At 49.9% G+C, this 17486-nt stretch overlaps 1 protein-coding gene across 2 annotated transcripts in view; it reads right to left on the bottom strand.

The window, feature by feature from the left end:
* The window catches only part of LOC121273488 (nectin-4-like), a 228773-nt gene that overhangs the window by 2839 nt on the left and 208448 nt on the right, over window positions 1-17486 (bottom strand). For both annotated transcript variants that reach the window (XM_041180659.1, XM_041180660.1), the window contains exons 5-8: window positions 2023-2174; window positions 1744-1891; window positions 734-842; window positions 149-466 (exon numbers count right to left, since the gene is read on the bottom strand). In XM_041180659.1, coding sequence (XP_041036593.1) covers window positions 149-466; window positions 734-842; window positions 1744-1891; window positions 2023-2174 — 727 coding nt within the window. The remainder of the gene's footprint in view (window positions 1-148; window positions 467-733; window positions 843-1743; window positions 1892-2022; window positions 2175-17486) is intronic.

Here is a 17486-nt window from a genome sequence, read left to right as displayed (position 1 = left end):
GATGGGGACAGTGTAGAAGGTGATTTACTCTGTATCTAATCCCGTGCTGTACCTGTCCTGGGAGAGTTTGATGGGGACGGTGTAGAGGGAGATTTACTCTGTATCTAACCCCGTGCTGTGGGTGTCTTTCTGAACAAGGTGTTCTGACCTGTTGTGGAGTGCCCGCCACGTCTCTGGTGCTGTCCCGGTGGTCGGTCAGTGGAAGGGGAGGTGGCAGCGTTCTGTGACCCGGACTCGCCACCCTCTCTTGTCCGCTGTACCGCAGGCTGTAGTGGAAGGAGCCAATCTGGTAGGCAGGCTCGGCGTGGTTCTCAGTCACTGACCTCAGGCTGTAGCGATGGCTGCCGAAGGTCGGCGGGGGGACCGTCAGCTCTCCGTTCGCGGGCCACGGTTCCCGGGAGCTGTTACTCAGCTGCGGCTGCATGTCCCTCAGCGGCTCCTCCTGGAGGATAGGCTCCTGCTCCAGCTAGCCGGTACGAAGGAGGGAAGAGGCGTTCAAGAGTGAGGCCAAGGCTGTGCGAGCAGATCTGAACCCGCCCTCCACCCACACGCCGGCCAAAACCGCGCGCCCCCCTCTCACCCAGCCCCCCACCTACCGTCCGCGGACAGGACACCAACCCCACCACCACCCCCCCCACCACCCCACCCCCCCCACCCCCCCAAACCCCACCGGCTTCACCCAATCCCTCATCCAGTCCGGGTCCCAAGTCCCGACGCCAACCCTTGAACTCACGTCATTCTCCCGGCTACCGCCTCCATCCTGAAGTCTCGCGTCCACCGACGGCGACATGGAGTTACAGCGCCGGATGGAGGGCTGGCGGGACATGGTGGAGATCTCCTCGCTGCAGGGAGAAACCGGCATCTGGGTGAGTCCCCAAGCAATCGCCAACATCCACAGCACCCCCTACACATCTGCACAGGCACCCTCCCTCCGCTCATCCCTCTCCCACTCCCCTTCTCCATCCCTCTCGTCTACACGCACCTCGCTCAATCCAAATACAAACATCCCTCCACTCAATCCAAATACAAACATCCCTCCACTCAATCCAAATACAAACATCCCTCCACTCAATCCAAATACAAACATCCCTCCACTCAATCCAAATACAAACATCCCTCCACTCAATCCAAATACAAACATCCCTCCACTCAATCCAAATACAAACATCCCTCCACTCAATCCAAATACAAACATCCCTCCACACAATCCAAATACAAACATCCCTCCACTCAATTCAAATACAAACATCCCTCCACTCCATCCAAATACAAACATCCCTCCACTCAATCCAAATACAAACATCCCTCCACTCAATCCAAATACAAACATCCCTCCACTCAATTCAAATACAAACATCCCTCCACTCAATCCAAATACAAACATCCCTCCACTCAATCCAAATACAAACATCCCTCCACTCAATCCAAATACAAACATCCCTCCACTCAATCCAAATACAAACATCCCTCCACTCAATCCAAATACAAACATCCCTCCACTCAATCCAAATACAAACATCCCTCCACTCAATCCAAATACAAACATCCCTCCACTCAATCCAAATACAAACATCCCTCCACTCAATCCAAATACAAACATCCCTCCACTCAATCCAAATACAAACATACCTCCACTCAATCCAAATACAAAAAACTGATAAACACAGCTCACAAAGGAGAATGAGAGATTTCCCAATGGGGGCATCTCTGCTCTGAAGAAAGCATGATCGATCGAGGGCTTACAGTTTGACCACCATCTCCTGAGTCTTCTTCTTATGATAGCGATTCACAAAGACTACTGCAGCCACCAGAGTGATGAGGAGCAAGAAGCCAACGGCTCCGATCGCCACAAATGCCATGGAGAGCATGTTCACACCGCCAGCAGTGTTATCTGGAGTATGAGGAGAGAGAGGAAGAATCACACAGCACATCAGAACAGGGCAAGATGCAGAGGAAGGATTGTCCACCTGGATGTATGATTGGTGTCAGAGGGGAAAGCAGGAATCGCAGGGTGGAACTCACCGGCTATTTTAATGTCGGCATGCCCTGTCCGGCTCCCAATCACATTGGTTGCCTCACAAACGTAGGTACCAGCATCTTCGATGGACAGTGAACCACGAAACAACAGTCTCTTGCCCTCTGAAACACTGCTGTTCGGCAAAGAACCATCCAATCTAAAGACAATTATCAGGAGACGGAAATAATCAATAATTCCACAGCTTTACAAACATAATCACCTTCCCATTCACTCCCATTGTCCACAATCCCAACGGACCCAAACCCCTTCCCATTCACTCCCACTGTCCACAATCCCAATGGACCCAAACCCCTTCCCATTAACTCCAACTTTCACAATCTCAATGTACCCAACCCCTTCCTATTCATTCCCACTGCCCACAATCCCAATGGACACAAACCCCTTCCCATTAACTCCCAATGGACAGATACCACTTCCCATTAATTTCCATTATCCACATGCCGAATGGAACCAAACCCCTTCCCACTCATTCCAATGTCCACAATACCAATGGACCCAAACCCCTTCCCATTCACTCCAACTGTCCACAATCACAAGGGAAACAGTCCCATTCCCATTCACTCCCACTGTCCACAATCCCAATGGACCCAAACCACTTCCCATTCACTCCCACTGTCCACAATCCCAATGGACACAAACCACTTCCCATTCATTCACACTGACCACAAGCCCAATGGACACAAACCACTTCCCATTCACTCCCTCTGTCCACAATCCCAACTGGACCCAAACCCCTTCCCATTCACACCGACTGTACATAATTCCAATGGACCCAAACCCCTTCCCATTCACTCCCACTGTCCACAATCCCAATGGACACAAACCTCTTCCCATTCACTCCCACTGACCACAATCACAATGGAAACAAACCCAATCACAATCACTCCCACTATTCACAATCCCAATTGACACATACCCCATCCAATTCACGCCCACTGTCCACAACCCCAATGGACACAACCTCCTTCCCATTCACTCCCACTGTCCACAATCCCAACGGACACAAACTGCTTCCCATTCACTCCCACTGTCCACAATCCCAATTGACCCAAACCCCTTCCCATTCACTCCCACTGTCCGCAATCCCAATGCACCCAAACCCCTTCCCATTCACTCCCACTGTCCACAAACCCAATGGACACAAGCCCCTTCCATTTCACTCCCACTGTCCACAATCCCAACGGACCCAAACCCCTTCTCATTCACTCCCAAAGTCCAAAATACCAATGGAACGAAATCCCTTACCATTCAAACCAACTGTCCACAATCCCAATGGACCCAAACCCATTCACATTCATCCAACGGACAACAATCCCAATGGACCCAAACATCTTCGCATTCATTCGCACTGTCCACAATCCAATGGACTCAAACCCCTTCCCATTCACTCCCACTCACCACAATCACAATGGACCCAAACCCCTTCCCATTCACTCCCACTGTCCACAATCCCAATGGACCGAAACACCTTCCCATTCACACCCACTGTACACAATCCCAATGGACCCAAACCCCTTCCAATTCATTCCCATGGTCCACAATAGCAAAGGACCCAAACCCCCTTCCCATTCACACCAACTGGACACAATGCCAATGGACCCAAACCCCTTCCAATTCATTCCAATGGTCCACAATACCAAAGGACCCAAACCCCTTTCCCATTCACTCCCACTGTCCACAATCCCAATGGACCCAAACACCTTTCCCATTCACTCCCACTGTCCACAATCCCAATGGACCCAAAACCCCTTCCCATTTACTCCCACTGTCCACAATTCAAAACGACACAAACCCCTTCACTTTCACTCCCAATGTACACAATCCCCATGAAACAAAACCCCTTCACATTCACTCCCACGGTCCACAATCCTAATGGACCCAAACCACTTCCCATTTACTCCCAATGTCCAAAATCCCAAAGGACCCAAACCCCAGCCTATTCCCTCCCACTGTCCACAATCCAAATGGGCATAAAACATATTCAATTCACGCCCACTGTCCACAATCCCAATGGAACCAAACCCTTTCCCATTCCTTCCCACTGTCCACAATCCCAATGGACCCAAACCCCTTCCCATTTACTCCCACTGTCTACAATCCAAAAGGACCCAAATCCCATCCCATTCAAACCCCTGTCCACAATCGCAATGGAACCAAACCCCTTCTCATTCACTCCCACTGTCCACAATCCCAATCGACCCAAAACACTTCCCATTCAGTCCCACTGTCCACAATCCCAATGGACACATACACCTTCCCATTCATTTCAATTGTCCACAAGCCCTAACGGACACAGAACCCTTCCTATTCATTCCCATTGTCCACAAAACCAATGGACCCATATCCCTTACTATTCATTCCCACTGTGCACAATCCCAATGGACCCAAACACCTTCCCATTCACTCCCACTGTCCACAATCGCAATGGACCCAAACCCCTCGCATTCAATCCCACTGAACACAATCCCAATGGAGCAAAACCCATTCCCATTCACCCCACTGACCACAATCCCAATGGACCCAAAAGCCTTCCCATTCATTCGCACTTTCCGCAACCCAATGGACCCAAACCCCTTCCCAATCAATCCGACTGTTCACAATCACAATGTACCCAAACCCCTTGCTATTCACTCCCACTGTCCACAATCCCAATGGACCCAAACCCATTCCCATTCATTCCCACTGTCCACAATCCCAAAGGACGCAAAACACCTTCCCATTCACTCCCTCTGTTCACAATTCCAATGGACCCAAACTCCATCCATTCATTCCCACGGTACACAATCCCAATGGAACCAAATCCCTTTCCATTCACTCCCACTGTCCACAATCCCAATGGACACAAACCTATTCCCATTCACTCCCACTGACCACAATCCCAATGGAAACAAACCCCATCACAATCACTCCCACTATCCACAATCCCAATTGACACATACCCCATCCAATTCACGCCCACTGTCCACAACACCAATGGACACAATCCCCTTCCCATTCACTCCCACTGCCCACAAACCCAATGGACCCAAACCCCTTCCCATTCACTCCCACTGCCCACAATTACAATGAAACCAAACCCCTTCTCATTCATTCCCACTGTACACAATCCCAATGGACCCAAACCCCTTCCCATTCACTCCCACTGTCCACAATCCCAATGAACCCAAACCCCATCCCATTCACTCCCACTGTACACAATCCCCATGGAACAAAACCCTTCTCATTCACTCCCACTGTCCACAGCCCCAATGGACCCAAACCCCTGCCCATTCACTCCCACTGTCCACAATCCCAATGGACCCAAACCCCTGCCCATTCACTCCCACTGTCCACAATCCAAATGGGCATAAAACCCAACCAATTCACGCCCACTGTCCACAATCCAAATGGAACCAAACCCCTTCCCATTACCTCCCACTGTCCCCAATCCCAATGCATCCAAACCCTGTCCCATTCACTCCCAAGTCCGAAATCCCAATGGAGCTAAATTCCTTCCCTTTCACTCCCACTGTACACAATCCCAATGGACCCTACCCCTTCCCATTCACTCCCACCGTCCACAATCCCAAATGACCCAAACCTCTTGCCATTCACTCCCACCGTACGCAATCCAAATGGACCAAAACCCCTTCCCATTCACTCCAACCGTCCACAATCCCAGTGGACCCAAACCCCTTCCCATTCACTCCTACTGTCCACAATCCCAATGGACCCATACACCTTGCCATTCACTCCCACTGTACGCAATCCCAATGGACCGAAACCCCTTCCCATTCACTCCCACCGTCCACAATCCCAGTGGATCCAAACCCCTTCCCATTCATTCGCACTGCCCACAAACACAATGGACCCAAACCCCTTCCCATTCACTCCCACTGCCCACAATTACAATGAAACCAAACCCCTTCTCATTCATTCCCACTGTACACAATCCCAATGGACCCAAACCCCTTCCCATTCACTCCCACTGTCCACAATCCCAATGAACCCAAACCCCTTCCCATTCACTCCCACTGTACACAATCCCCATGGAACAAAACCCTTCTCATTCACTCCCACTGTCCACAGTCCCAATGGACCCAAATCACTTCCCATTCACTCCCACTGTCCACAATCCCAATGGACCCAAACCCCTGCCCATTCACTCCCACTGTCCACAATCCAAATGGGCATAAAACCCAACCAATTCACGCCCACTGTCCACAATCCCAATGGAACCAAACCCCTTCCCATTACCTCCCACTGTCCACAATCCCAATGGATCCAAACCCTGTCCCATTCACTCCCAAGTCCGAAATCCCAATGGACCCAAATTCCTTCCCTTTCACTCCCACTGTACACAATCCCAATGGACCCTACCCCTTCCCATTCACTCCCACCGTCCACAATCCCTAATGACCCAAACCCCTTGCCATTCACTCCCACCGTACGCAATCCAAATGGACCAAAACCCCTTCCCATTCACTCCAACCGTCCACAATCCCAGTGGACCCAAACCCCTTCCCATTCACTCCTACTGTCCACAATCCCAATGGACCCAAACACCTTGCCATTCACTCCCACTGTACGCAATCCCAATGGACCGAAACCCCTTCCCATTCACTCCCACCGTCCACAATCCCAATGGATCCAAACCCCTTCCCATTCATTCGCACTGTCCACATTCCCAATGGACCCAAACCACTTCCCATTCACTCCCACTGTACACAATCCGAATGGACCCAAAACCCTTCCCACTCACTACCACTGTCCACAATCCCAATGGACACAAACGCCATGACATTCATTCGCACTGTCCACAATCCCAATGGACCCAAACCCCTTCCCATTCACAACCACTCACCACAATCACAATGGACCCAAACCCCTTCCCATTCACTCGCACTGTACTCAATCTCAATGTACCCAACCACTTCCAATTCATTCCCACTGTCCACAATGCCAAAGGACTCAAACCCCTTCCCATTAACTCAAAATGTCCACAATCTCAACGTACCCAAATGCCTTCCCAATCACTCCCACTGTCCACAATCCCAATGGACCCAAACGCCTTCCCAATCACTCCCACTGTCCACAATCCCAATGGACCCAAACGCCTTCCCAATCACTCCCACTGTCCACAATCCAAATGGACCCAAACCCCTTCCCATTCACTCCCACTGTCCAAAATCCAAAACGACACGAACCCCTTCCCATTCACTCCCACTGTCCACAATTCCAATGGACCCAAACCCCAGGCTATTCACTCCCACTGTCCACAATCCCAATGGAACCAAACCCCTTCCCATTCACTCCCACTGTCCTTAAGCCCAATGAATACAACTCCCAGCCTATTCACTCCCAGTGTCCACAATCCAAATGGCCATAAAAGCCATCCAATTCACTCCCACTGTCAACAATCCCAATGGAAACAAACCCCTTCCCATTCACTCCCACTGTCCACAATCCCAATGGAACCAAACCTGTTCCCATTCACTCCCACTGTTCACAATTCTAATGGACCCAAACTCCATCGATTCATTCCCATGGTACACAATCCCAAAGGAACCAAATCCCTTCCCATTCGCTCCCACTGTCCACAATCCCAATGGACACAACCCCCTTCCCATTCACTCCCAATGTCCACAATCCCAATGGAACAAAATCCCTTCCCATTCAAGCCAACTGTCCACAATCACAATGGACCCAAACCCATTCCCATTCACCCCACTGACCACAATCCCAATGGACCCAAAATCTTTCCCATTCATTCGCACTGTCCGCAATCCAATGGACCCAAACCCATTCCAATTCAATCCCACTCTTCACAATCACAATGTACCCAAACCCCTTCCTATTCACTCCCACTGTCCACAATCCCAATGGGCCCAAAACACATTCCCATTCACTCCCTCTGTTCACAATTCCAATGGACCCAAACACAATCCATTCATTCCCACGGTACACAATCCCAATGGACACAAACCTATTCCCATTCACTCCCAGTGACCACAATCACAATGGAAACAAACCCCATCACAATCAATCCCACTATCCACAATCCCAATTGACACATACCCCATCCAATTCACGCCAACTGTCCACAACACCAATGGTCACAATCCCCTTCCCATTCACTCCCACTGTCCACAAACCCAATGGACCCAAGACCCTTCCCATTCACTCCCACTGCCCACAATTACAATGAAACCAAACCCCTTCTCATTCATTCCCACTGTCGACAATCCAAATAGGCATAAAACCCAATCAATTCACGCCCACTGTCCACAATCCCAATGGAACCAAACCCTTCCCATTCCCTCCCACTGTCCACAATCCCAATGGAACCAAACCCCTTCTCATTCACTTCCACGGTCCAATCCTAATGGACCCAAACAACTTCCCAATTACTCCCACTGTCCAAAATCCCAATGGGCATAAAGCATATTCAATTCACGCCCACTGTCCACAATCCCAATGGAAGCAAACCCTTTCCCATTCTCTCCCACTGTCCACAATCCCAATGGAACCAAACTCCTTCTCATTCACTCCCGCTGTCTACAATCCCAATGAACACAAACCCCTTCCCATTTACTCCCACTGTCTACAATCCAAATGGACACAAATCCCTTCCCATTCACTCCCTTGTCCACAATCGCAATGGAACCTAAACCCTTCCCATTCACTCCCACTGTCCACAATCCCAATAGACCCAAAACACAGCCCATTCACTCCCACTGTCCACAATCCCAATGGACACATACCCCTTCCCATTCATTTCAATTGTCCACAAGCCCTAATGGACACAGAACCCTTCCTATTCATTCCCACTGTCCACAATACCAATGGACACATACCCCTTCCTATTCAATCCCACTGTGCACAATCCCAAAGGACCCAAACGCCTTCCCATTCACTCCCACTGTCCACAATCACAATGGACCCAAACCCCTCCCATTCACTCCCACAGTACACAATCCCAATGGAGCCAAACCCATTCCCATTCACCCCACTGACCACAATCCCAAAGGACCCAAAAGCCTTGCCATTCACTCCCATGTACGCAATCCCAATGGACCGAAACCCCTTCCCATTCACTCCCACCATCCACAATCCAGGTGGACCCAAACCCCTTCCCATTCATTCGCACTGTCTAAAATCCCAATGGACCCAAACCCCTTCCCATTCACTCCCACACACCACAATCATGATGGACCCAAACCCCTTCCCCTACAGTTGCACTCTCCACAGTCTCAATGCACCCAATTCGTTCCCATTCATTCCCACTGTCCACAATCCCAAAGGACTCAAACTCCATCCCATTAAATCACACTCTCCACAATCTCAATATACACAAAACCCTTCCCATTCACTCCCACTGTCCACATTCCCAATGGACCCAAACACCTTCCCATGCACTCCCAGAGTCCACAATTCCAATGGAACCAAACCACTTCCCATTCACTCCCACTGTACACAATCCGAATGGACCCAAAACCCAACCCATTCACTACCACTGTCCACAATCCCAATGGACACAAACGCCATGCCATTCATTCGCACTGTCCAAAATCCCAATGGACCCAAACCCCTTCCCATTCACAACCACTCACCACAATCACAATGGACCCAAACCCCTTCCCATTCACTCGCACTGTACTCAATCTCAATGTACCCAACCCCTTCCCATTCATTCCCACTGTCCACAATCCCAAAGGACTCAAACCCCTTCCCATTAACTCACAATGTCCACAATCTCAATGTACCCAAACCCCTTCCCATTCACTCCCACTGTCCACAATCCCAGTGGAAACAAAAACCTTCCCATGCACTCCCAGTGTCCACAATCCCAATGGACCCAAAGCACTTGCCATTCACTCCCACTGTACACAATCCGATTGGACCCAAAACCCTTCCAACTCACTCCCACCGTCCACAATCCCAGTGGACCCAAACCCCTTCCCATTCATTCGCACTGTCCAAAATCCCAATGGACCCAAACACCTTCCCATTCACACCCACTCACCACAATCACAATGGACCCAAACCCCTTCCCCTTCAGTTGCACTGTCCACAATCTCAATGCACCCAATCCGTTCCCTTTCATTCTCACTGTCCACAATCCCAATGGACCCAAACCCCTTCCCATTCACTCCCACTGTGCAAAATACCAATGGAACGAAATCCCTTCCCATTCAAACCAACTGTCCACAATCCCAATGGACCCAAAACCATTCCCATTCACCCCAATGATCACAATCCCAATGGACCCAAACCCCTTCCCATTCACTCCCACTGTCCACGATCCCAATGGACCCAAACCAATTTCCATTCACACCCACTGTCCACAATCCCAATGGACCCAAACCCCTTCCCATTCACTCCCACTGTCAACAATCCCAATGGACCCAAACCAATTTCCATTCACACCCACTGTCCACAATCCCAATGGACCCAAACACCTTCCCATTCACTCCCACTGTACACAATCCCAATGGAACCAAATCCCTTCCCATTCACTCCGACTGTCCACAATACCAAAGGACCCAAACCCCCTTCCAATTCACGCCCACTGTCCACAATCCAAATGGACCCAAACCCCTTCCCATTCATTCCCATTGTCCAAAATCCCAATGGACCCAAATCCCTTGCCATTCACTCCCACTGTCCAAAATCCAAAGCGACACAAACCCCTTCCCATTCAGTCCCACTGTCCACAATCCCAATGGACCCAAACCCCAGCCTATTCACTCCCACTGTCCACAATCCAAATGGCCATAAGACCCATCCACTTCACTCCCACTGTCCACAATCCCAATGGACCCAAACCCCTTCCCATTCACTCCCACTGTGCAAAATACCAATGGAACGAAATCCCTTCCCATTCAAACCAACTGTCCACAATCCCAATGGACCCAAACCCATTCCCATTCACCCCACTGATCACAATCCCAATGGACCCAAACCCCTTCCCATTCATTCGCACTGTCCACAATCCAATGGACCCAAACCCCTTCCCATTCACTCCCACTGTCCACAATCCCAATGGACCCAAACCAATTTCCATTCACACCCACTGTCCACAATCCCAATGGACCCAAACACCTTCCCATTCACTCCCACTGTACACAATCCCAATGGACCCAAATCCCTTCCCATTCACTCCCACTGTCCACAATCCCAATGGACCCAAACCCCTTCCCATTCATTCCCATTGTCCAAAATCCCAATGGACCCAAATCCCTTGCCATTCACTCCCACTGTCCAAAATCCAAAACGACACAAACCCCTTCCCATTCACTCCCACTGTCCACAATCCCAATGGACCCAAATCCCAGCCTATTCACTCCCACTGTCCACAATCCAAATGGCCATAAGACCCATCCAATTCACTCCCACTCTCAACAATCCCAATGGAAACAAACCACTTCCCATTCATTCCCACTGTCCACAATCCCAATGGACCCAAACCCCTTCCCATTCACTCCCACTGTTCACAATTCCAATGGACCCAAAAGCCTTCCCATTCAATCGCACTGTCCACAATCCAATGGACCCAAACCCCTTCCCATTCAATCCCACTGTTCACTATCACAATGTACCCAAACACCTTCCTATTCACTCCCACTGTCCACAATCCCAATGGAACCAAACACCTTCCCATTCATTCCCATTGTCCACAATCCCAATGGACCCAAAACACCTTCCCATTCACTCCCTCTGTTCACAATTCCAATGGATCCAAACTCCATCCATTCATTCCCATGGTACACAATCCCAATGGAACCAAATCCCTTTCCATTCACTCCCACTGTCCACAATCCCAAGGGACACAAACCTATTCACATTCACTCCCACTGACCACAATCCAAATGGAATCAAACCCCATCACAGTCACTCCCACTATTCATAATCCCAATTGACACATACCCCATCCAATTCACGCCCACTGTCCACAACACCAATGGACACAATCCCCTTCCCATTCACTCCCACTGTCCACAAACCCAATGGACCCAAACCCCTTCCCATTCACTCCCACTGCCCACAATTACAATGAAACCAAACCCCTTCCCATTCACTCCCACTGTACACAATCCCAATGGACCCAAACCCCTTCCCATTCACTCCCACTGTACACAATCCCCATGGAACAAAACCCTTCTCATTCACTCCCACTGTCCACAGTCCCAATGGACCCAAATCACTTCCCATTCACTCCCACTGTCCACAATCCCAATGGACCCAAACCACTGCCCATTCACTCCCACTGTCCACAATCCAAATGGGCATAAAACCCAACCAATGCACGCCCACTGTCCACAATCCCAATGGAACCAAACCCCTTCCCATTCCCTCCAACTGTCCACAATCACAATGGATCCAAACCCTGTCCCATTCACTCCCAAGTCCGAAATCCCAATTGAACCAAATTCCTTCCCAATCACTCCCACTGTACACAATCCCAATGGACCCTAACCCCTTCCCATTCACTCCTACCGTCCACAATCACAAATCACCCAAACCTCTTGCCATTCACTCCCACTGTCCACAATCCCAATAGACCCAAAACACAGCCCATTCACTCCCACTGTCCACAATCCCAATGGACACATACCCCTTCCCATTCATTTCAATTGTCCACAAGCCCTAATGGACACAGAACCCTTCCTATTCATTCCCACTGTCCACAATACCAATGGACACATACCCCTTCCTATTCAATCCCACTGTGCACAATCCCAAAGGACCCAAACGCCTTCCCATTCACTCCCACTGTCCACAATCACAATGGACCCAAACCCCTCCCATTCACTCCCACAGTACACAATCCCAATGGAGCCAAACCCATTCCCATTCACCCCACTGACCACAATCCCAAAGGACCCAAAAGCCTTGCCATTCACTCCCATGTACGCAATCCCAATGGACCGAAACCCCTTCCCATTCACTCCCACCATCCACAATCCAGGTGGACCCAAACCCCTTCCCATTCATTCGCACTGTCTAAAATCCCAATGGACCCAAACCCCTTCCCATTCACTCCCACACACCACAATCATGATGGACCCAAACCCCTTCCCCTACAGTTGCACTCTCCACAGTCTCAATGCACCCAATTCGTTCCCATTCATTCCCACTGTCCACAATCCCAAAGGACTCAAACTCCATCCCATTAAATCACACTCTCCACAATCTCAATATACCCAAAACCCTTCCCATTCACTCCCACTGTCCACATTCCCAATGGACCCAAACACCTTCCCATGCACTCCCAGAGTCCACAATTCCAATGGAACCAAACCACTTCCCATTCACTCCCACTGTACACAATCCGAATGGACCCAAAACCCAACCCATTCACTACCACTGTCCACAATCCCAATGGACACAAACGCCATGCCATTCATTCGCACTGTCCAAAATCCCAATGGACCCAAACCCCTTCCCATTCACAACCACTCACCACAATCACAATGGACTCAAACCCCTTCCCATTCACTCGCACTGTACTCAATCTCAATGTACCCAACCCCTTCCCATTCATTCCCACTGTCCACAATCCAAAAGGACTCAAACCCCTTCCCATTAACTCACAATGTCCACAATCTCAATGTACCCAAACCCCTTCCCATTCACTCCCACTGTCCACAATCCCAGTGGAAACAAACACCTTGCCATGCACTCCCAGTGTCCACAATCCCAATGGACCCAAAGCACTTGCCATTCACTCCCACTGTACACAATCCGATTGGACCCAAAACGCTTCCAACTCACTCCCACCGTCCACAATCCCAGTGGACCCAAACCCCTTCCCATTCATTCGCACTGTCCAAAATCCCAATGGACCCAAACACCTTCCCAATCACACCCACTTACCACAATCACAATGGACCCAAACCCCTTCCCCTTCAGTCGCACTGTCCACAATCTCAATGCACCCAATCCGTTCCCATTCATTCTCACTGTCCACAATCCCAATGGACCCAAACCCCTTCCCATTCACTCCCACTGTGCAAAATACCAATGGAACGAAATCCCTTCCCATTCAAACCAACTGTCCACAATCCCAATGGACCCAAACCCATTCCCATTCACCCCACTGATCACAATCCCAATGGACCCAAACACCTTCCCATTCATTCGCACTGTCCACAATCCAATGGACCCAAACCCCTTCCCATTCACTCCCACTGTCCACAACCACAAGGGACCCAAACCCCTTCCTATTCACTCCCACTGTCCACAATCCCAATGGACCAAAACCAATTTCCATTCACACCCACTGTCCACAATCCCAATGGACCCAAACCCCAGCCTATTCACTCCCACTGTCCACAATCCCAATGGACCCAAACCCCTTCCCATTCATTCCCATTGTCCAAAATCCCAATGGACACAAATCGCTTGCCATTCACTCCCACTGTCCAAAATCCAAAACGACACAAAAACCCTTCCCATTCACTCCCACTGTCCACAATCCCAATGGACCCAAACCCATTCCCATTCACCCCACTGATCACAATCCCAATGGACCCAAAGCCCTTCCCATTCATTCGCACTGTCCACAATCCAATGGACCCAAACCCCTTCCCATTCACTCCCACTGTCCACAATCCCAATGGACCCAAACCAATTTCCATTCACACCCACTGTCCACAATCCCAATGGACCCAATAACCTTCCCATTCACTCCCACTGTACACAATCCCAATGGACCCAAATCCCTTCCCATTCACTCCCACTGTCCACAATCCCAATGGACCCAAACCCCTTCCCATTCATTCCCATTGTCCAAAATCCCAATGGACCCAAATCCCTTGCCATTCACTCCCACTGTCCAAAATCCAAAACGACACAAACCCCTTCCCATTCACTCCCACTGTCCACAATCCCAATGGACCCAATCCCCAGCCTATTCACTCCCACTGTCCACAATCCAAATGGCCATAAGACCCATCCAATTCACTCCCACTCTCAACAATCCCAATGGAAACAAACCACTTCCCATTCATTCCCACTGTCCACAATCCCAATGGACCCAAACTCCTTCCCATTCACTCCCACTGTTCACAATTCCAATGGACCCAAAAGCCTTCCCATTCAATCGCACTGTCCACAATCCAATGGACCCAAACCCCTTCCCATTCAATCCCACTGTTCACTATCACAATGTACCCAAACTCCTTCCTATTCACTCCCACTGTCCACAATCCCAATGGAACCAAACACCTTCCCATTCATTCCCATTGTCCACAATCCCAATGTACCCTAAACACCTTCCCATTCACTCCCTCTGTTCACAATTCCAATGGATCCAAACTCCATCCATTCATTCCCATGGTACACAATCCCAATGGAACCAAATCCCTTTCCATTCACTCCCACTGTCCACAATCCCAAGGGACACAAACCTATTCACATTCACTCCCACTGACCACAATCCAAATGGAATCAAACCCCATCACAGTCACTCCCACTATCCATAATCCCAATTGACACATACCCCATCCAATTCACGCCCACTGTCCACAACACCAATGGACACAATCCCCTTCCCATTCACTCCCACTGTCCACAAACCCAATGGACCCAAACCCCTTCCCATTCACTCCCACTGCCCACAATTACAATGAAACCAAACCCCTTCCCATTCACTCCCACTGTACACAATCCCAATGGACCCAAACCCCTTCCCATTCACTCCCACTGTACACAATCCCCATGGAACAAAACCCTTCTCATTCACTCCCACTGTCCACAGTCCCAATGGACCCAAATCACTTCCCATTCACTCCCACTGTCCACAATCCCAATGGACCCAAACCCCTGCCCATTCACCCCCACTGTCCACAATCCAAATGGGCATAAAACCCAACCAATGCACGCCCACTGTCCACAATCCCAATGGAACCAAACCCCTTCCCATTCCCTCCAAATGTCCACAATCACAATGGATCCAAACCCTGTCCCATTCACTCCCAAGTCCGAAATCCCAATCGACCCAAATTCCTTCCCTTTCACTCCCACTGTACACAATCCCAATGGACCCTAACCCCTTCCCATTCACTCCTACCGTCCACAATCAAAAATGACCCAATCCTCTTGCCATTCACTCCCACTGTACGCAATCCAAATGGACCGAAACCCCTTCCCATTCACTCCAACCGTCCACAATCCCAGTGGACCCAAACCCCTTCGCATTCATTCGCACTGTCCAAAATCCCAATGGACCCAAATGCCATGCCATTCATTCGCACTGTCCAAAATCCCAATGGACCCAAACCCCTTCCCATTCACAACCACTCACCACAATCACAATGGACTCAAACCCCTTCCCATTCACTCGCACTGTACTCAATCTCAATGTACCCAACCCCTTCCCATTCATTCCCACTGTCCACAATCCCAAAGGACTCAAACCCCTTCCCATTAACTCACAATGTCCACAATCTCAATGTACCCAAACCCCTTCCCATTCACTCCCACTGTCCACAATCCCAGTGGAAACAAAAACCTTCCCATGCACTCCCAGTGTCCACAATCCCAATGGACCCAAAGCACTTGCCATTCACTCCCACTGTACACAATCCGATTGGACCCAAAACCCTTCCAACTCACTCCCACCGTCCACAATCCAATGGACCCAAACCCCTTCCCATTCACTCCCACTGTCCACAATCCCAATGGACCCAAACCAATTTCCATTCACACCCACTGTCCACAATCCCAATGGACCCAAACACCTTCCCATTCACTCCCACTGTACACAATCCCAATGGACCCAAATCCCTTCCCATTCACTCCCACTGTCCACAATCCCAATGGACCCAAACCCCTTCCCATTCATTCCCATTGTCCAAAATCCCAATGGACCCAAATCCCTTGCCATTCACTCCCACTGTCCAAAATCCAAAACGACACAAACCCCTTCCCATTCACTCCCACTGTCCACAATCCCAATGGACCCAAATCCCAGCCTATTCACTCCCACTGTCCACAATCCAAATGGCCATAAGACCCATCCAATTCACTCCCACTCTCAACAATCCCAATGGAAACAAACCACTTCCCATTCATTCCCACTGTCCACAATCCCAATGGACCCAAACCCCTTCCCATTCTCTCCCACTGTTCACAATGCCAATGGACCCAAAAGCCTTCCCATTCAATCGCACTGTCCACAATCCAATGGACCCAAACCCCTTCCCATTCAATCCCACTGTTCACTATCACAATGTACCCAAACTCCTTCCTATTCACTCCCACTGTCCACAATCCCAATGGAACCAAACACCTTCCCATTCATTCCCTCTGTTCACAATTCCAATGGATCCAAACTCCATCCATTCATTCCCATGGTACACAATCCCAATGGAACCAAATCCCTTTCCATTCACTCCCACTGTCCACAAGCCCAAGGGACACAAACCTATTCACATTCACTCCCACTGACCACAATCCAAAT

Source organism: Carcharodon carcharias (assembly GCF_017639515.1).
Source record: "Carcharodon carcharias isolate sCarCar2 chromosome 24 unlocalized genomic scaffold, sCarCar2.pri SUPER_24_unloc_1, whole genome shotgun sequence".
Lineage (NCBI taxonomy): Eukaryota > Metazoa > Chordata > Chondrichthyes > Lamniformes > Lamnidae > Carcharodon > Carcharodon carcharias.
The sequence above is the reverse complement of the archived record's forward strand: the minus strand, read 5'-3'. Positions and strand labels throughout refer to the sequence as shown.